This window comes from Phalacrocorax aristotelis, chromosome 1, assembly GCF_949628215.1.
Source record: "Phalacrocorax aristotelis chromosome 1, bGulAri2.1, whole genome shotgun sequence".
In the NCBI taxonomy this organism is placed as follows: domain Eukaryota; kingdom Metazoa; phylum Chordata; class Aves; order Suliformes; family Phalacrocoracidae; genus Phalacrocorax; species Phalacrocorax aristotelis.
The window spans coordinates 59272748-59293865 of NC_134276.1; the positions used below are offsets into that span (position 1 = coordinate 59272748).

A 21118-nucleotide genomic window follows, 5' to 3' on the forward strand; every position below is an offset into this window, starting at 1 on the left:
ATCAAGACTAATGGTTTCAAAACTGCAAATATGATTATGGAAAACTGTACAGGGTTAAAAGGTTAAACTTGAAAAAAAAAGCACATAAGGGATATCTGTTCTCTGACTCGGTAATATTTTCTTATTGAATGACAGATGTAAATGCATTGTGTTGTTGAAAACAAACTAGATAGAACAAAGTAGTATTGGAGAGTTGTGTACAATAAATATATTTGGAGTAGGTTTGTGCCAGAAGGAAATAGAAGTTTGATAGTATAATAATAAAGTTTGAGAGTACAAACCAGTCTTCATATAAATCAAGCATAAAATGAGACTCTGCCAAAGACTATATAGGGGAAACCCAGAAAATGTATTCAGATATTACACTGCTGAGGGATAAAGAAACAGGAAATCTGACTATATTCCAAACTTGTAACTACCTGAAGGAAATCCTCTGATGGAACACACACTTTAATGACAGCCTCGATGAAAATCTGACAATAGAATCCAAACAAAGGATGACAACAGGCATTAGGGTTTGTGAACAGAATTCAGTCATTCCCTTTAAAGGATCAGACTGAGAACTATGCACTAGCTTCAGTCACATAGGCCTAAGGTTAAGAATTGCAAAAGAGGCCACTTGAAACAGCAGTTGGACACTTCAGACATCTCCCAGGCTGCTCAAACAAAATGCCCAAGGGTATTCTTGACAGGTTTGTTTCTTCTCCATTGATAATTCAGAGCTGTTCACCAGAATGACCCCTGGTAATTGAACTAGTCAATTAGATAAGAGTATGCTTAGCAGAAGTATCCTTGATCCCTCTTGATCTGCGATACTGAAGAGCTGCAATACTGATCTGGCTGATACAGCCTGCACACCCTTTTCAGTTCCAAAGCTAATACCTGGTGTAGGGCATCATCATGAGTGCTCTAGCATTTGAACACTAGTATCATTAGATAATGTTCATAGGCAGTATGACTTCGTTTTGTAAGAAGTCTTACTTGGAGGCCTTCAAATTTTTCACATGTGGAGAAAACACGAAGCCCAAACTGCTCTCTAAACACCCATAGCTTGCTAAAATAAAAATTTTTAGCTCAGAGTGGGAAGGCTACAAGTAGAGTTATTCATGCAAGAATCAGTGATAATGAAGCACATAAGACTATATTAAAAACAGAGACCAGGTGCTCCCAGGTAAATACTTTAATAGGCTAGAGAATTTATTAAAAACTCAATGTGTGTAATTAATGGGACTTTATATGCCCTTCTGTAGAAATATACCAACTCATCACCAACTTTCCCCATAATTAGATGTAAGCTTAGCTTCAACTACTTGGCTGAATAAAGTGCTCAGCTTTTCAGGTAGGTTTCTGCAGAACAATTCTAAGGTATTCAACTAGTATGTAGCCCCCAGAAGTAGTTAATTTACAGGCAGTTCTGGATGTCTGCATACTACTCCAATATAGGTAGGCATTCTGACTGCAGGTATAGGCATGTGTGTGAGAGACGTTCCTCACTATTTACACCAACTCCAGTCTCTAATATGTTTGGTGGTTATCATAACTGGATCTACAAGAAGATTCAAAAAAGTGTATTTAAATACACTATTTAGTAAACACAGGTATTTTAGCGCAATATAGCAAGAGGATCACAAATCTTGGTAAAGTCTGGTTTAATCAAGTCAGAGCCCTGTTATGCAGGGGGTATTATTTTGCCAAAACACATAAATAAATAAATAAATAAATAAATAAACAAACAAATAAATAAAAATTATTTTATTTTAATTCTAAATATTTAGATTTTTAAAAATCTAAAAATGACTGATCACCTACTGCAAATGGCAGTAAAATTGCTGAGTTGCATAAATAGACCATATAATCTGAATGGATTAAGAAATTGTGCTATTTCTTCTTCCGCAACCTGACAGAAAAAAATGAAGCGGTGTAAAGGGACTCATGGCAAAGTTTGGTGTGGTTGGGGCTTTTTTTGTTGTTTTTTTTGTTTGTTTGTTTGTTTGTTTAGGTTTTTTTGTAGCTAAAGAGAGTTAAAGAACAAAGAAATGGGAAGTTTCTTTGCAAGAAATGTCTTAAGCAAAAAATGGGGGTGGGGATTAAGTTACCTGAAAGTCATCATAAGGGAACAGTAGCATCTCACGTAAAGCATCATTCAAAATCTGCATTTTCCTTTGAACGATGACATTTTCATAGTCTATTGGTTCTATGAGCTTTGGTTTTGCCTAGGGAAAAGAAAAAGGAAAATAAATTCAGGTATATTGAGGTAAAATTACAATTGTTGACACATTTTAAGAAGTTACTCTTAAAAAGTTTTCAGAATGAGATTACATGTACACCGAAAACTTATAGTAGTCAAAATGCAGACTTTATGTCACACTACACCATATATATAAGTGCAACTGATAATCACAAGAGACAAGCATACTATGTGCATGTTTGCGTTTGTTTCACAAAACACACTAGATCAGAGCTTATCAGAATAATTGTGCATGTACTTTCACTGCAAAAAAATTGCAAAGAAATTACTAGTCCCTTACATTGGTGGTTACCTTTCCTTGATACTGCCCAGAAAGCTCTGATCTGGGTTTAACAGGGATTAAAACAATCTTAATTCAAAGCTAAGATTGAATTTTGCTATAATTCACTAGTAACCTGCAGTAGGGAGTATGCTAATTGACTTTCCTACTTCTCTATAATTTTTTCAAAACTCCCATAGGCCATTTGCTTCCTCTTAATTGCATGAGTAGCTTTCACCAGTTACTATGCATTGATTCAACATTTAAACCTTTTACCACTGTCAAGGCATTACATCTGGCTGTGCACAATCAGACAGAGAAAAACCTTCACCTTGCCAAGCATTCTGTTAAGTGGTCAGATGGCAAAGCAGGTTGAGAGAGCTCTCAATGAAGCAGCACTGCCTTGGAGCATGCAGACTAATGCGAAGGTGGAGTTATAATCTTGCTTGCGCTCTCTGCGACTACAGTTGTGTGTCGCAGTATCAGACATGAAGTTACTTCTTTTTTTTAAATGAAGTGTCAATTAAGACACTTTCCAATTGATACTTTATTAAGATCAATGGTCCTAATTTCAAAGTAAGGTATATTAAACAAAACAATAGCAGCAAGGAAGGCTTATTCCAGCATTATAGCTGATCAACGGAGGGAGGCGGAGGGAGGCAGAGGAAGGCATTTGTGTAACTTCTGTTTAAAACTTTTCAAACTCCACTTGTACTGCACAGAAGAAATATCTTTATGTCTAGCACAGCTCAAAGGGTTGTAGTGAATGGGGCTACATCTGGCTGGTGACCAGTCGCCAGCCATGTTCCTCAGGGCTCAGTCCTAGGCCAATCTGTTCAATACATTTATCAATGAGCTGGACACACAGGAGTGGAATGCACCATTAGCGAGTTTGCTGATGATACCAAACTGGGAGGTGCTGTTGACTGTCTTGAGGGACAAGAGGCCTTGCAGAGGAATCTAGATCGATTGGAGCATTGGGCTATGATTAATGGGATGAAATTTAACAAGTCAAAATGCCCATTTCTGCACCTAGGAGGGAGCATTGCCGGGAGCAAGTATAGACTGGGAGATGAGTGGCTGGAAAGCAGCCCTGCAGAAAGGGATCTGGGGGTGCTGGTCGACAGCAGGCTCAATATCAGTTAGCAGCGTGCCCTGGCAGCCAAGAGGGCAAACCGCATCCTGGGGTGCATCAAACACAGCACAACCAGACAGTCAAAAGAGGCGATTATCCCGCTGTGTTCAGCATTGGTACAGCCTCACCTGGGGTACTGTGTGCAGTTTTGGGCCCCACCATTTAAGAGGGATGTGAAGGTCCTTGAATGTGCCCAGAGGAGGACAACAAAGCTGGTGAAAGGGCTGGAAGGCATGTGCTGTGAGGAGCAAGCTGAGGACTTTGGGCTTGTCTAGTTTGGAGAAGAGGAGGCTGAGGGGCGACCTCATCGCTCTCTGCAGCTTCCTGAGGAGGGGAAGTGGAGAGGGAGGTGCTGAGCTCTTCTCCCTGGGATCCAGTGACAGGACGTGTGGGAATGGTTCAAAGCAGCTCCAGGGGAGGTTTAGACTGGACATTAGGAAGCATTTCTTTACTGAGAGGGTGCTCAAACACTGGAAGAGGCTTCCTAGAGAGGCAGTTGATGCCCCAAGCCTGTCACTGTTTAAGAGGCATTTGGACAGTGCCCTTAACAACATGCTTTAACTTCTGGTTAGCCCTGAATTGGTCAGGCAGTTGGAGTAGGTGATCATTGTACGTCCCTTCCAACTGAAACAGTCTGGTCTGTATTAATCATTGGTATATCAATAATATTCCTGAGAAATCATGCAGGTCTTTTTTTTATCTAAAAGTGAATCAAATAAACTTGTTTTTCAAGGAATTAAGAAAGCTTTAGTCAAAGAAGGTTGCCGAAGTTTTCAGGCTTAGTTCACAGGCTGCTCAAAAGTTACTTGGGATTCCCTCATATCTACCATGTGGTAGCTTTACCGTTAGGAAAAATGCAAGAACATAACAGAGCATAACAGCTGAAAAGGGCAAAAAAGCAAAATCTGGAAAATAAGTCTAGCAAAAAAATGATGAATAAAACATAGCTTTGTCAACAAAAATAGCTACCATTTACAATCATGCTGGAAGAATTTATTAGAAGTTCATAATCTATCTAACAACACACTCGGCACAGGCCAATATATGCCAAGCTTGCCATCTTTCTCCTCAGAGATGGAGAAGAGCTGTTCAGTTCGTTATATACTGTATGCCAAAATATTGTGAGAGCTTAGCACCTGTAACAGCAGCTGTGGTTCATCTTCTCCTCTCATTCATGAGCATGGCTTATCACAAAGCCAAGAACTAACACCAGTGTCCATGAGAAAAGGCTTAAGCTTATGTTCATGCATGCTTCTGTAGCTGAAGTGGTTGGACCATTTTGACTTAGCTTAGAAAAGTATAAGAAAAGCATGTAAACACAGCATAAGAGAAGGTTACGTTTTCTCTAGTGTACTAATCACACAAAATATTTTGGCTGCAAGAAAACTTTGTTAAGTCTTCCTTTGAATATTCAGACTGCTGCAGTGAATCCCAAACTACTGAAATGGTGTGCTCCAAGCTTCCTTAGTACTCAGAAGACCAGATCCACCTTCTTCACCCAATTATTTGAAGCATTTCCCAGATGCAGGCTCCACCAAATTAACCCTTCATAAAGTTTCAGGTTGAACAGCCCCACTGTGCCGGATTGCCATATCAAGTTCTGATCCCAAAGAAACTCCTGTAACTTCACCCACTCTCTCCAATTTGTCACCAAGGCAACACCTGTCCAGTATAAATTTGCTTACTTAAGCACATGAGACAGGGATGACACAGAGCGCGAAGAGCCCCTCAAACTTTACTGCTCTTTAAATGAAGTACACAAGACAACACTTACCATTTAGAGAGCAAAACACCCTTTGCTCATCTTTCTCCCACTTTCAATGTAAGTAACAGGTCTCTCTCTACCTACCCAGGTAGGTAAGCTGCTCACCTGTCAGTCACTGAGGTTGAGCTCTTGTGCAGTATACTCTTATGTTAAAACACTGTTTAGAGACGACTACAGTACTATGGCCAAGTCAGTCCATTTGGTCAAATTGGCCTTTACCTTGTGACCATTACTTCTGAAGAGATTGTCATAAGAAATGATATGCAGTGTGCTGCAGTGACAGGTTGATTTGAGTGTGGTGCAGGATGACTGACCTTTAGGAGAAGCAAAAATAAATACTCCAAATTAAACTGGCTCTAAGAAATCAGCAGGGGAGAAAGATGATTTGAGTTCTGTATACAGTCAGCCTCTTCTGTTAGCTACAGATTCAGCTTCACAATTGGCTTAAATTAATTGAAAGACCAGCTGACGCTAGAAGGACCCTCTCTCTCATGGCACGTTCTTGAGCCTTCTCACACTTGTACCAGCAACTGAACAGTCATATATCAAGACAGATAAAGAGTGATCTGGCTTTAGAGGGTTCCACCCAACCAGCAAGCTTTCAGCCAGGTGGGCTCTCTGAAATGCTGATCAGATGGCTGCATGACCACTTGGTGCCAACAGATGGGAGCTGATGGGACCTTTTCAGAAGGAGCAGTGATTCAGGTTACTAAACAGAACATGAAACACTGTCCTTATGAAAAGCTGTTGCAAAAAACATTTTTTAATTCTGTTACTCAGCTTCAGTGAAGCTCACAATTTTTAAAATGTCCTTAAGAAAAAAATATTCCAGGCTATGTATTTTAAGATACTTAGAATGCAATTTGGGAAGCCTTTTAAAGGAAAGAAGAAACATATACATGGTCAATACAGTCAGAAGGTTCACATATCAGGACTTCTACTGTCTGAACTAGCAAGCAGATAGATCACAGCACCAATTCCACTAAGTGGTAGCAAGGGAAAGCTGTCACCTCAGGTGGGTAATGGATGTGGTACTGCACATGATCAGCATTTTCATCCCTTTCTCCCTGGTGCTGAAGAGCTATGTCCATTCTCCAGTTAATTCCTGTGGGAAGGCATCAGGTGAAGACCGGAAGAAAGCTAGCTCTGGCTTCTCTCATTTCACCAGCAAAAACAGAGGAAAAGGATTACTTTTAAAAACAGCGTAACTAAAATTATTTCATGGGCATGCGCGCGCGCGCACACACCCCCCCCCCCCACTTCTCTGGCACAGCTAATTCAAAAACCAAAGATGCATATACTGCAGCTTCAGAAAGTATTCAATTCATTGCAAATGCATGCCTCTACCCTATAGACACAAAACAGGTCCACCACAACCATAAAATTGATAAAAAAAAATAATCTTAAAAGAAAATGAGCTTTGCTCACATTTTGTTTATATGCTGTAAACACCAGATTAAAAAAGAAACCTCCCTCATTAGAAGCTTTAAAGAATCTAAAGCTCTCTGGAGCTGAGGCCCTGAATATACACTTCTTCTCTAAGTCAACAGAACACAGAGGTAGTTAGTGGTGCCAGAAAACCACACCATCTTCCTATTCAATCAGTAAAGTACCTGATTTGCAGAAATATTATTTCTGTAAAAATTCATTAAGAATTCTCTTCCCCAGGTTTCTCCAAAGTGTTACCCGTTTCTTTCTTAGTCATTTGTCAGATTCCAAAGGAAGAGGATGTTTTATCAGTTTGAACCAGATATGAAAAAAGAAAATAAACAGCACAATGATGTTGGCATTTTGCCAAAACTACAACATCACAAGGAAGCAGATTCTCTCAAGCTCTTCTTCAGAAAAAAAAAAAAAGATTTTCCGGTCTATTATTTCATGTAATATAAAAGACGCTGGGTACTTACAGTAGTGTTGAATATGATTTATGGACCGTCTGACACAGATAAAACTCAGCCCAGCCAAAAATTGCAAAATCAAGTTTACAGGCACTGCAAGTCAGTCTTTCAAACAAGGCTTAACTTCTCCTATTAATCTGCAACAATCTACATTTTTATTTCTGTAATCTAAGAAAATGCTATGAGAATAGTGCTTCACGGGGTCCAGAGCACTCGAGCTAGCCAATGCTGTATTTGTAGGAAGATAAAACAGCAAAGTATCTGCATATCACTTTGGGTTTTGCTGATGTATTATAGGTATGGAAACTTATCAGAAATAAGAATAATTTCAAAACAGCAGCTGTGACACCTACATGGTAGCCATTTTAATCTGCCAGAATACAGTTTATATAGTTGGACAAGTGGTCTTAAAAGCTATCATATAAAAGGAATTTTAAGTTAGGAGTTCAATGATTGCCTACATGATATATTACAGAAAAAAGCAATACAGTACATTTTTTTCTTGTAGGTTTAAATCGAGGCGAAAGTTATCTTCCTCTTGTCTTCTCACAAAACAAAGGATGGTCAGATTAAGCACACTGGATATTGTTAACCTCATGCTACAAAACATTATTTTCCTTATAACAACCTGTTTAGCACATACACCTGCAAATTAACGAGTCCCCATAAAAAGTAGAATGGAGCTACAAGCACTAGCCGGCAACACAGCGTATGAATTGACGAATATATGGTGTTACAAATTTCTCAACATTGGCCTGAAGCAAGCCACTTTGGACAAATAAGAAGACTATTTAATACTAAACATGGGTAACAGTTCCCTGTATCTTATTGTCCCACCACCACAATAAACTCCAAATAAATTGCCCAGGTTGTGTTATTTTTTAATCAACTTAAAAATCCATTCAAAAAATTATATGTATCCTAGAGCTTATTCTTAAATATTACATTACTCAGTATCCCCTTTCTTAGGCATGGTTAACTTCGTGATGTAAACTTTGGGGCAGTGGGAGGGAAAAAGCTGCTATCAGTTTATGTACAGAACTACCACTATGCATGTACTTAAGCAACAATATGCTTTCATTCAAAACTTTTAAGTCTCTAGGACTTGAAAGAATGAAATGCATTAAGTGACCTGGTCTCATGCTTACATAAACAGACCAGAAGTGCTCACTGGGGCTACAGACACAGAGCAAGCTGTACAAAGAGGGAGCCATACAAAGAGTAGACAGTTATACAGGCTTTTTTTGCACAGTGTTTCTTAAAAAAAAAAAAATTAAGACTTTTTTCTTTTTTTTTTCAGTTCAACCTGAAAGCCTGAAAACTCTTGCTCTGTTGTTCATCCAAGTCTTCAGGGGGCTGTCACAGAAGAGAATGGGGATTTCCAAAAGTCAGTGACCACAGTCTAAATTACAAAGCATTGTGCTTTTGTTTGTAAAAAGTATATTGTTGATAGTCAAGGTTCATTTAAACACAAGAACACTTTTCAGAGCTCAAGCTTTTTGATAAGAGCTTGTGTATTGCCAGTATGGGTGCAGTTCCAGTTGCGTAATTTCTAGCCTCCTGTGTGATTTGCTTTACCTTCAGACACAAAGCAAGCATGCTGTGCCCTATTAAGTTCTCTTATCAGCACAGAAACTTCTAACACTACACTCAGACTTGGGCAATGCTCTGCTGGACAGAGGAGCTCAGGTGTCTTTCATTTTATACTGCCAGCGTGTTTCCAAGCAGAAAGATGGCCTCTAGAAGTTCCAACTTCCCAGAAACACCATCAAATCATATGGCTGATTTGATAAGCAGTTGCTACTTCTGACTACCGAAATGCAACTGGGCAGCACGTGTACTAATTTGATAACTTCTACAACGGCTAGCACGACAGCAGTTCATCCCAAGTAAGGTTTTGGTGCACAACCCAGAAAATCTAAATGCTTTTTTCCACAGGCTCTTCTTGCTTGTTAACCTCAAAAGCAAAGTTATGACACAATCTAATTCATATTGCAGGAAAACAAGAGCACACGTACTGATGCACTGGCACTGAAAACAGCAGATGACTCCTTTTGTGAACCTACCCACCTCTATCCAGGAAGAGTTAATTCAGTTGCAGTGCTCAATCAAATAACATTGTTTCAATATCACATGGGGTGCTTACAGTTATAAAATACTCAGTTCCCTTAATACTCTAGCAGACTCTCTGTGAACTATATTTAAAAGCATGAAATAAATCTCACAAAAAACTTGTTGCTTCCTTGAAGTCCTGACAGCTGATTCTGCCTCATCTTTATTAAAAATACTCAAAAAACTCAAGTACTAGGTAAATCATGTCATAATTACCCATACAAAAGGAATACATCCCCAGCTGAAAGAATCTTTTAGGCAATAGTCAATGAGAAGTATTGCTAGAGTAAACCAGAAACCTCCTGTTCCCAATGCGTTGGAGGATTGCTATCTAATAAAATCCTGAAGTTTCTAACCAAGAAAAGTTCTGCTGTTTACACCCCAACTAGCGACCTTACCAGTCTGTCTTATTACCTTACTGCACCCTATACCAACGAGAAAACACTTACTTTCACTGTTGCCGTAAAAATCCATTGCAACATCACAACGCAATGCAATAAAAATGGGCCCAAATGTTGGTGTTAAATGAAACATAGCACCCTACTTTTTGCTTTGTGCCTCACAGTACACTTAGTGCAAAGTGTTCTTGCACCGTTTCATCTAGTTTTTTTTCTCAATAAACTAGATAAAAGCAGAAGCAAAAAGGGATATTATACCACCTATAATTATATGCCACATATATGCTTGTCTAAATATGTAACAGATTAAGACCAAAATAGCAACTGAAATGACAGCGAAGACACTTTTTATGTGACCTATGTGGAACCTAAATGTTCTTCCCTTGAAATATTGACCTTTGTTTTGAACGCACCCATTTCATCTACAAATGAAAAAAAGGGAGGGCAAACACTGGAGTTATATTAATCCATGAGCATCAAATTAAGCAGTACCTTAAAATTATAAGGATGTACTTCATAAATGGTTGTAAGTAAATGTTTTATACTTTTTTTTTTAAAGTAAGTTCATATGCTTGCTGATCAACTGCAATACTCTAAGTATCTGCAGAAACACTAATATCCTCTCCGAGTATTCATGGGGGAATAAAAACAGTTCTAAATAAAGTTAAACATTCCAAAGGCAGGAAAGCACACACAAGATTAGCTCATATTGTACTGATGAAAATCTGGACCAGAAATCAGAACACACCCATACAAAAAAACCCCCACATTGTACTAACAACTGCTCTGAATAGAATTAAACTGAAGAAAACAGCGTAAAGGCAAGTTTGTCTTACTAACACACATGTAAGGTTTCAGTTACATGCCATAACAATTCCCATAACGTTACAGATGTGTATTACTAAATATAGATAGCCAAAATGTTTTATTTCATTCTTCAATGTGTACCGTGAAGCTCAGATAAAGGGCGGGGGGGGGGGGGGGCATAATTTGAAGATCACAGCTCCGACTAACTTCAACTACAGCCAGGCAAATAAAGAGGAGACTGGCATCCTTTAATTCAGCAATTGAAATATTACGAAATAAAACTGGAATTTTAGTAAGAATTATCAAAGTACTTCTTTCTACCAATATAGAAAGTTATTAGTTTAACAATCCTCCTCTCTCATTTCAAAAGGTTTATCGTCTTAGCTGGAGAGAGTTGGTGGATTCATTACAGCTTGCTCATTATGTCCTCTTGCTTAAAATTCCAACAGAACTAAGTGTGTAACGATATTAAAAAAAAAAAAGTTCTTATTTGATTAGTCCCCCACATACAGAAATATTCCCTTTTCCCTCACTGGAAGCTACTTTAAAACTTTAAACTCCTAAATAATGTGCACTGAAGGCATTAAAAAATAGATCTTTTAACAGAAGTACACCAGAATTATTTAGACAGTTCTTAGAACATTTAAGTAATATTTAACAATTACACAGTTTTTAGAGAGTTCAAATATATTTTAATTGAAAGATATGCTGGGCAGTTAAAAAATAGAGGTACTAGATTGTATTTTAAAGCACAAGTAGTTTCCATGCTAGGTTCAAAGAGCTGTACAACTATGCTAGACAGAACAGACACTGAAAAGCAGCTAGTATGAAAACCAAATTCCAACATCACACTCAGAGAAAACCAAAGATTTGGTAAACCAGAGCAGCAAAAATTAATTAAAAAGGTAGACAACACACAAAGAAACAAACCTAAATCATAAACACACCTTCTTTACAAGCAAGGATGTTGTAACTTCTCATTAGCATCAGATTTAGCAGTTTTCCACTGGCAGGCAGAACTGGAATCATTAAAGGGAAGAGAAAGTTTGTTTAAACAATTCTTACCAGCACTACCACAGGACTCTCCATTTCTACTTCACAAGGACCTGCATCCTTGCACTGCTGTGGAGACTCTATAATAAGCTCTTTCTTAGGATTTCTGTTTGTTCTTGCCTGCATTCTTTGATTGAAAATACAAACTGCAGCAAAACCGTATGCTTTTTGGCATGAAAGTAATCAACATGCCAGTGATCCAGTGAAAACAATAGCTTTTTCCCCGGCACAAGCAGCAGAAAGTACAGGCTAGTCTAACTTCTCAGCTGCACTTTGCTAAATCTGTCATGGTGGGAATGCATGACATACAAAGGCCAGCCCCTAAGCATGTTGTATTCCTCTGGGGGGGAAACAAAAAAAAAAAGGAAGAAAAAAAAGGTGGATCCATTTTAAAGCCTTAAGGTTATGAGTCAAACACAAAAGAGAACATGCATTTCCAAAATGACCACGTAAAACAGACCAAGTCCTTTACAAAACTTTTAAAATATTGAAGCCTTGATTTTGTAATATTTTTATTGTAAAAATCAGCCACTTATTGACAACTGGGCCTCTTTAGAAGTATAAAACCCTAAGTGTTACTTCTTTTTCTTTTTACATTAATATCACTTACTCAGTTACTATCAACAACTGGCCACTAATCAAGTACATTCTCCAGGAGAATGTATCCGAGAAGATACATTGCTCTTTGGGGGGGTAGGGTGGGGGATGCACTTTTTAATCTTAGTACTAAATCCACATTAAAAATTTACCTTAACATCAAATTGTCTTCACAGTAAAAATCTTATATACTCTACAAAGATACTAACTCAAAAATAAAATAAATTTAAAAATCCTCTTTATACATTCAACTTTTAAGCAAACAACCAGTCTCCCTCAGCCTCTTTCCTTGCTTGAGCCAGTTAGCTCACTTCTGTCTTGCACATTATTAGTGCTCTCGGCTCATTCCTCTCTCCTCTGAACCCTCCAGCACTGCAGATGTCCATCACTGATCACCCCCCCAAAAACCACCAAGATGACAACACAAGGTCTTCACACATCTTGAGTGAAGTCACTTGGCAGAACCTCAGCTCTCCAGCCATGATGACCAGCCAGCTGTCACTCACTGCCTTTGGCTTCCATAGGATTTTCTTTCTGCTGACAGTACAAAGCACCGGGGGAATGTCTTCCCTGTCTCATGAACAGTTCTCAGAAGTGTCTCTTGCCCTCATGATTCAAAGCTACACAGTGCTCAGTGGTGAGGATCTTCCATTCCTGTCCTTAACTGCAACATAAATTCAAGTCATACTTCAACTTTGCTTTTGCAATCAGATCTACTTTCCTACTGTATCATTACTTACAGACACTTGTTCAGCATACACACACGCACAAAATAAGAAGCGGCAATTTTTATTGGGACCATTTCTGTACAGTTCTTCAGTATAGTGCAAAGCAATTTTGTATGCAACCTAGTTGGAATTTTTCGTAATTTTGAGTGTTTGATTAACCTAGCTCCCCCACGCAGCAGTTTTAGCATATGATTGTATGCTAAATTCCTCCTGAAAAAAGTGAACTGTGATGAGCAGTTTTCTCCAGGTTTTGAGAGAGGTCTTTTGGTTTTCCCTTTGTTTCTTTTTAACACTAATGAGTTGCAACCTCCAAGTGTACAAACCTCATTGTCTGTATTTACCAGGCAAAAATACATCTGAGAGAAAATTTAACTCCCCAGAGAAGCACATCCCTATTTTAGACCCCCTGTTGACTAGAGCAACCAGACAGCTGTGGAAACTAAGCCACCACCTTCATTCAATTCTCACCTCTGCTCCACTTCTTTGGACAGCTAATTATCTCACTTCAATATAACTGACATCCTAAATTTAACTTGACATGAATTTTTATCTATTCTCTAATAGAAGAGCGAGTCACCTTAATCTGCAGAAAGCAGATCAAGTTGTGGAGAAGCACAAATTCTCCTCTTTTATTGCTAGTATTTTTAAGATGGCACAACTTCAGGCACAGGTTGCTTACCCTTCAGACCTAGTATAAGCTGTTAATATCCCTTTCTCTTCCCCTTCTCTCTGCTCTCACACCTGCATAATATATTGTTATTTCAGCTTACTGCAATCTTGAAATTAGGTCTGACCACAGTGCAGGCACATTTCTAATGAGTGGACTGAAAGAAATAAAAAAAAAATCAACTACTAGTCAAGATAATAATGATTTACTATGTTTCTGTCTTTCTCTAGGAAAAACAAGGTCAATCCATTTACTTTTTAAGCAGTCGCTCTAATATAGAGACACTGAAATCTAGAAAACATTGCTCTATAAAGCTTCTTGAAGAGTTCAGAAGGAAGCTAACAGTGTAGTCAAATTTACAAAAACAGATCTTCCTGTGTAGATCAAGGTAGACAATAGTTCAAGAACATTTAGTTACACTTTTATTTTGCACCAGCTCCCTTTGTTTTCAGAAAACGGAAGTACAGAATAGCTTAGACTAAATTATACCATTACGTGAGGATGCAGCTGCCAAACAGGAATTTGTTTCATTGAGATGGACTGCAATTATACTTAACTGCAACCAGAAGTGCACAACCTTATTATGCACAAGGCACTTGCAAACACACACACTAATACAGACTTTAAAATATTACACACTTTAAATAGTATTTCTCCTGGTTAACTTAACAAAGGATTCTACTTTTAAACTGCAACACTGTTTTATCCTGGTCAGGTACTTCTCTTGAATGCATCTGGATTACTTGATTTCAGCATAAATGTGATTTTCTTTCCCCATCATTCTCCCTATTCTTCTCAAAACATGAAGAAGGATGAAAAGAAAGCGAACAAGCCAACATCTTTATAACATCAGCTTAAAGATACTGAAGTTATTTTTCCTACTGAATGTTTAATGTAATTTCTAGCTTGTATTTTATTAACACACATGTACTATTAGGGAGATTCTTTTGTTTAACAACAACCAAAGTCTGAAGCAGTACCTCCAGAGCTATACCCTGCATGGAATAGACCTTAATTACTAAGCTGATGTGGATTTCCAAAATTTATTTTCTGCTGAGGACTTACTTATTATCTCAATAATTTAATTCACAAAAAAAAATACAGAGGGGGCGGGGAGGAGGGAGGGGAACCACACAAAAACATGAGATACTGCTTAGCGAGGCACCACACCGTCAAAGGAGCTAAGTCATTTCATCAAAGAGGTATGATTCAAAAAGTGAAAGATAAAAAAAAGAACTTTAAGACATGTTGAAAATCTATCAACTTGTTACATGAGTAGTAGTTTTAAGCCATTTAACTGCAATTAAAAGAAAAAAAACCACACAAGCAAAAAAACCCTGTACTACTAAATTTCTTGTTTCTTGTTACAGGCAGTTATCTGAATAAGGATCAACAGAAAATCCAGGAAAACAATGCACATACTAAAAGAAAGTCACTGCACAAAAGTTATTTGACTTCATTTCCAACATGGCTCCCAAAATTGCAGAAAATTACTAGCTAAATAGAGACCTGACTGCAAAACAACTCAGATTATTATGGAAAATACACATTTCATCTTTTTACAGACACAGAGGCTTGAAGGACTTCTGATGGTAATTTTAACAACAGAACTTTTCATATTACTTCCCATAGCCAAATATTTGGCTCTCTTCTTGCATCATATACCCTTAAGGAACTACCTATGTAATTACAAAATTACATAGGTAAAAAAAAAGTTGTCAGTATTCCCAGCATACCTCAGTGATTCATCCAGCAAATTTGATGCCCAAAAGACAAGTTCCCCACATACACCCTATTATTCCTTCAAATCACTTTTCACTCCAAGAGCTTGCTTTCCTAATGCACAATACCACATAAAGAAGAGTAAGTGATAGCAAGGGAATAGGCAGTGTATGAGAATTTCCTCTGAACTTCGATGAAAGAAAGGGTGACTACCCAGCCTCACTGCAGGAACAGGCTAAGACCTGAGCAGTTTTGTTTAATGGCATTTCTTTTGCCCAAGTCCCACTTGCAATCTGCATCAAAATCACTAAACCCTCCTGAGTGGCTAATATCGGCATTCACTAAATCTACCAGCTGTAATTATAGCCTTCAAACTTGTGTCTGTTAGCTGTTCTAAGCAAACAACTGTTGCTTAACCTCTAGCAACCGGGGGGCGGAGGGGAGGAAGAAGTAACACTGCTGTAGGTTTGCATGTCCTGTGTACGTGAAAACAAGGATTTGACAACATTGTTTACTAAAACCCTACCTCTATTCTCTACTCCTTTGTGGCTCTTTAAATTCCCTGGCAACCCACAGCATCTCTTAAAAAATAATTTTCAAAAATGAGAAGGATGGACGGAAGGGTTTTGATACTTTGTTTTGGTGCTTTGTTTTGGTGGGGGTTTGGTGGGGTATTTTTTGGTTGGTTGGGTTTTGGTTTGGGTTGAATTTTTAACGCAGTAGCTCATATGAAAATATGGACCCACTTTAGCAGAATGACAAGCACCATTAAAAGCCAATACTTCTTGCTCTCGTCTGTATTAGCAAGAGATATTCTAGCACTGCCCTCCCACACTTGGCAGCCTGCCTTGCAGCTGTATTAAAAGCATACCATTTCACGTGTCAGTGGAAGATTCAGTGTTGCAGCTACACATATGTTAATACTGCTGAGTTTCCTAAGTGACCAGCAGATACTCGCTTGCCTGGAAGAATATATTCACAAGTTCAAGTGAAAGGCTCAGTCAGCTGACAGCAGATGGAATTCAGCATGCAGTTCTCCTGGTGATTCCCTGCCATACACATTACATTCAGATGAAATACAAAAAGTCACAAGAAAGTCAGTTAGGAAGACTCATTTCTCCTATGGCAAATGCTGCAAACAAGTAACTTGCAGTCTCACCAACAGGGAGTACAACCTCTAGCAAGAAAATAATTTTTTAAAAGGTTTACGAAAGATAAAAGTATAAGACAGATTTGAGTGTACTACATATTATGTAACTTTTCATGTTGTCAACACTATAACTAAAATACTCCCATTTCACTGACTTGCCTTGGTAAAAACAAGAATTAAGCCCATTCTGGAACCGGTACAATCACAAGCCCTCTTTGGAGGGACATCTCTTTATATTAAAATGCATCATACAAATCTCAAATTTTGGTTTACAGTTAAAATTACTCTCAAAACATTGTTTTTAAGGATACAGTCAAGTAGCCTGGGCAGGACAAAGATGCTGAGATATCACATAGAAGAGGTCTCTATCATAAGTAGGTTGCATTGATGAAATAAGATACCACTACCGTACAGGTCTGTATTACTACTCAAGAAGCTGGAATAAAAAACTGATCTGCCTGTTTTAGTGGCAGCATAACGGTAAAGGATTCTCCCAGTCAGTGCCTCTATTGGGTCCATAATGTATTTGTACAATGCATTTTTTTAATAGCTCTATTTCATGGAATAAGAATTTGGCTAAAGTTGTTAACACCAACATGGCATATCTCATTAATATCCCTCAGCTAGACATTACTATCTGTCAGATAAGATACAGTACCTTGTTTTGGACACCCTTACTCTGTGACAAATACAAAACTAAAATAAGTTTGAAGTCACAGTGGAGCTAAGCAAAATGTAGATTAACTTAAGTCTTGCCCATGTCACACTTTTGCATACTGTTATCTATGAAGTATCGACTTAAAGTGCGCTTGCTTGACTCACTGGGAATTAATTTCATACAGATAATTAATTTCAAACAGATAACTTTCTGTTTTCAGGAAAAAACTGACCTCCTTATGGTCCCAGGGGAACGAAAAGAATACGGGAAAAAAAAGAAAAAGAGTAGAATGTAGTCAGGATAGAAGACTTCAAGATTAAAACTGCACTTCTGCTAAAGGATTTAACTGGTTTTCTGACATGCTTCCTTATAGATAGGACATGAACAAGCAGACTGACTGTGAGAACAGTATTAGACTAAAAATGTTTGGGGTTTTTTCCTACCCAGACAACCTTACAATTATCAGAAACAAATAGGACAGCACTGACACTAAACCAAAGACAAAAAGTACATCAAAACCCCAAGTCTCAAACTGAAGCGGTTCTGCACCAAGCAAGCCTAAGGTAAGGTTCTTCCCACCGTGTAACTCCAATCTTACAGGACTTTCTCCAGCAGCAATTTGCTCCTTGGCCTGAAGTAAGAGTGCATCTTGGTTTGCCTCTAAACTGAAACACAAACCTGCCTCAGACTTCACAATCTAGAGTTCTAAGAAACAAGAACATTGCAAGAGTTAGCAGTTGGCTACCAGCTTTACTTTAATTGCATTTAATTTCATGCCAGAACAGGATACCTGCATCTGCAAATGGTTCAAATGAGTGTTTCAGGCTGTTCCTAAAGCAGGTAGAAGGAAGTGTTAGGAAGGAGCAGAGAAGTCAGCTCCTTTCTGTGTGTTCACTAAGCCTAGACTCTAGTCTTGAAAGCACCACCCACACAGCTTCTCCACCACAGAAGTCTTCCCATTCCTCAAGATCATATAAGACTTCAAAGTTGCTTGTTTGGTGGTTTGTGTGTTGGGTTGGGGTTTTTTTTGGTTTGCTTTTTTTTTTAACTCCAGACACCTTGCTTGCTTTCAAAGCAGAATATCCAGCTCCCCCAAGAGCCCCTGCTGCTACATTCAAAGGGAACATGTTTTCTACCTGGGTGCAACCTAATGCCATATTGTTTGGCCCGGATGTTTTTCTGTGCTAGTCCAACTTATCTTGTCATAGATGAACAATGGCTTATGCATATTGGCTTGACCAACTATCCTCAGGTTTCACCTTCGGTCTTAAATAATTTTTCCTGAAGATACAACATGTAATCTTATCCTTTGCATGCCAGTGCACTCAGTGTCTGCCAACCTATGTCTGGTGATCCTCTCATGTGCATCTTTCCAATAAGTTTATTTGCTGCAGGAACAACATGTTTCGTGAATTTGTGCTGCAATTTCCCCTGCCAAGAGGGCAGAGGGATACCAGAGATGGACATTCGAGCATTCTTCACAAAGGAGTCTAATGAAAGGTCAAAACAAAAAAAATTATACAGAAACCAGCAGGAGATTTAGCCAAAACTATACGCCAGCACATAAGACACCAGGTTTTTATTCACCCAAAGCGGTAAGATGAAAGGAGATAAAAGAAGTGCTCTCATGCAAGTGATCCATGAAAAGCTATGCGACAGTTAGATGTTGTACTCAAACATGTCTCTTTCTTCCTTATTAAGTAGCCTAATGAGGTCTAATGCTCCACTAGCTGAAGAATAAAAGCCACTTGTAATACAGTTACAAGTTCAAGCAAGTTATGAGAATGAAATAACAAACTAAGCCATACAAATTATCTGCACACCATTAGAGAATTGCTGCATAAGCTGTTTAAGCCCATTAAAAAAAAAAAGACTTCCACTTACTCAGCAGAATGATTTCCCTAGAACTTTCTCCTTCATATATTTCTATTTTATTTCTATTAAAATTTTCTAATTTAAATAAGCAAGTTGATATTAATTTGTTAATTCAGACAGCAATAACAGGCCTTAACATAAAGCCTTTTAATAAATTAATGTGTTAAGATTTACCTTAAACACATCACATGCTAAATCAAGAAAACAATCTTCTGAAAATCATACACATATAATTTTAAATTATTCTGAAATCAAAATATTGCAACTTGAATGTCTACTGTGGAGTTATTTCCAGAATGACATAGTTCACTGCTGTCATTAATCAATCTTCCTACATGCACAGACTCTGGTATATCTTAAAGATGTCACAGTTTATTAATAAACCAAATCACTCATGAGCAGCACAGAAACAGCAGTCACACAAAAACACAAAAACACCAGCAATGGCGCGGGTGTCAACAGGTTACACAAACTAAGAAACTGCAGTTACTAAAATATAAGGTTGGTGGTTCCGTTTCCAGCAAATACCTAAATTTATCCTATTAAAAGCTAGACATACGCTATTTCAAAATGCCCTGCATTTCTTCTTGGAAATAGTGTAAGTATAAATTAAGTAACAGTTATTCAAATTAAGGATATTTTCCACATTAGACTTACTAAAAGACTACTTAAAATTATTAGGCCACATCTTGCACATGTTACAGCTACTAAACTACCTGAAGTAGCTTTACAAAACTACAAGGTTATAGAGTTTAATGAGAGAAACAGCAGTGTTGAATAGGCCATAAGAAGCGAACTGCGGAAAAAACATTTCAAGTATGGCCAAAAAGCATGTTGCTTTCTGGAATTTTCAGACAGAAAGAAAGAAAAAAGTTAATGACCTTCAGCCCCATTTGTCCCACTATAGAATTTTCTAGATCCTCCACTGGTCTTGCTAGTACAGTCAGCTAGCCTCTTCCTTTATCGAATATTTCAAACAGGCTTATTAGCAAAACCCAAACTTCTAAATCTCTTTAGTTTTATTGCCACCACATCATTGTCCTTTGCTCATTTTCCATCTTTGTCTACCATCTGAAAGAGCTGTTTAGGCCCTAAACTGTACAGTAACACTTCACTCATACGCATTGGTTATACAATGATTACCAATAAAATGGAATTTGAATATAAAAATAAGGGGCAGGGGGGAGGGGAACCAAAACCCTCCTAACTCAAAGCTACTACAACACGGCAGAAACAACATGTAACATCATGCTGAAAATGATTTTTTAAAAAATCATCGGAAAATCAAACTAAGTAATGTAGTTCAAGATTACAAGCTAATATTTTGAAAGTGTATCCTTCAATTTACTACAAAACTTAGCAAATTAGAATGTTTCCTCAATATCTGCAGAAAATAAACATGCCCTAGATGGACATTTTGGGAAAATATATTTCCATTAATTTTGATGCAACTTTTAATAGCATCCCAAACTAAATTTATAGTCTTTTACTAAAATATTGATTTTTACACCCATGTGGGCCTAAAGACCTTAGAGAACCTGTCTTTTAGCAAGGTAAAGTTTATGTGACAGGCTCAAAATGTTCCCATCCCAAAGATAAGAAATAGCATTTTCATTGTAAGTTTGAATGACATGAAATGGATAGAAAAATGGATAGAAATAAACTTTACTCCAGAGAAGACATTCTCACCCAAGCTTCAATTTATCTTTGACTTATTTCATGCAAAAGAGCAGACCTGCTTAAGATAAAATTTTAATTAGATTTAGTAAGACTTTAAATATAACCTCCAGACCTCTGGATTACAGGTTACATTTTAAAAAAACCTGTACCCTACATCCACTACTTCTGCTTCCTTTTTTCTTCACAGAACAGGGGAATTTCCCTTCCAGGAGAAATGCTTCCCGAGAGCTTTCTGTTCACAGGAAATTTTCACAGATATTCAACACTGGCTTTGTAAGAAAATCAATGTATTCTTAAATTAAAGGACTCCCTAAATTAACTGGTGTTCTGACAACTCTCTATCAGGAGATGTTTGATCCAAAATAT

The 21118-nt window shown here is 37.9% G+C and overlaps 1 protein-coding gene across 10 annotated transcripts in view; it reads right to left on the reverse strand.

Moving 5' to 3' along the window:
• Positions 1 to 21118, reverse strand: part of DOCK9 (dedicator of cytokinesis 9) — a 134609-nt gene that overhangs the window by 93162 nt on the left and 20329 nt on the right. For 7 of the 10 annotated variants that reach the window (XM_075089964.1, XM_075089956.1, XM_075089945.1 and 4 more), the window contains exon 2: positions 2097 to 2213. In XM_075089964.1, the coding sequence (XP_074946065.1) occupies positions 2097 to 2213 (117 nt within the window). Of the gene's footprint in view, positions 1 to 2096; positions 2214 to 11687; positions 11960 to 21118 lie in introns of those variants that run through there. The other 3 variants (XM_075089978.1, XM_075089989.1, XM_075089920.1) reach the window with 1 other exon arrangement.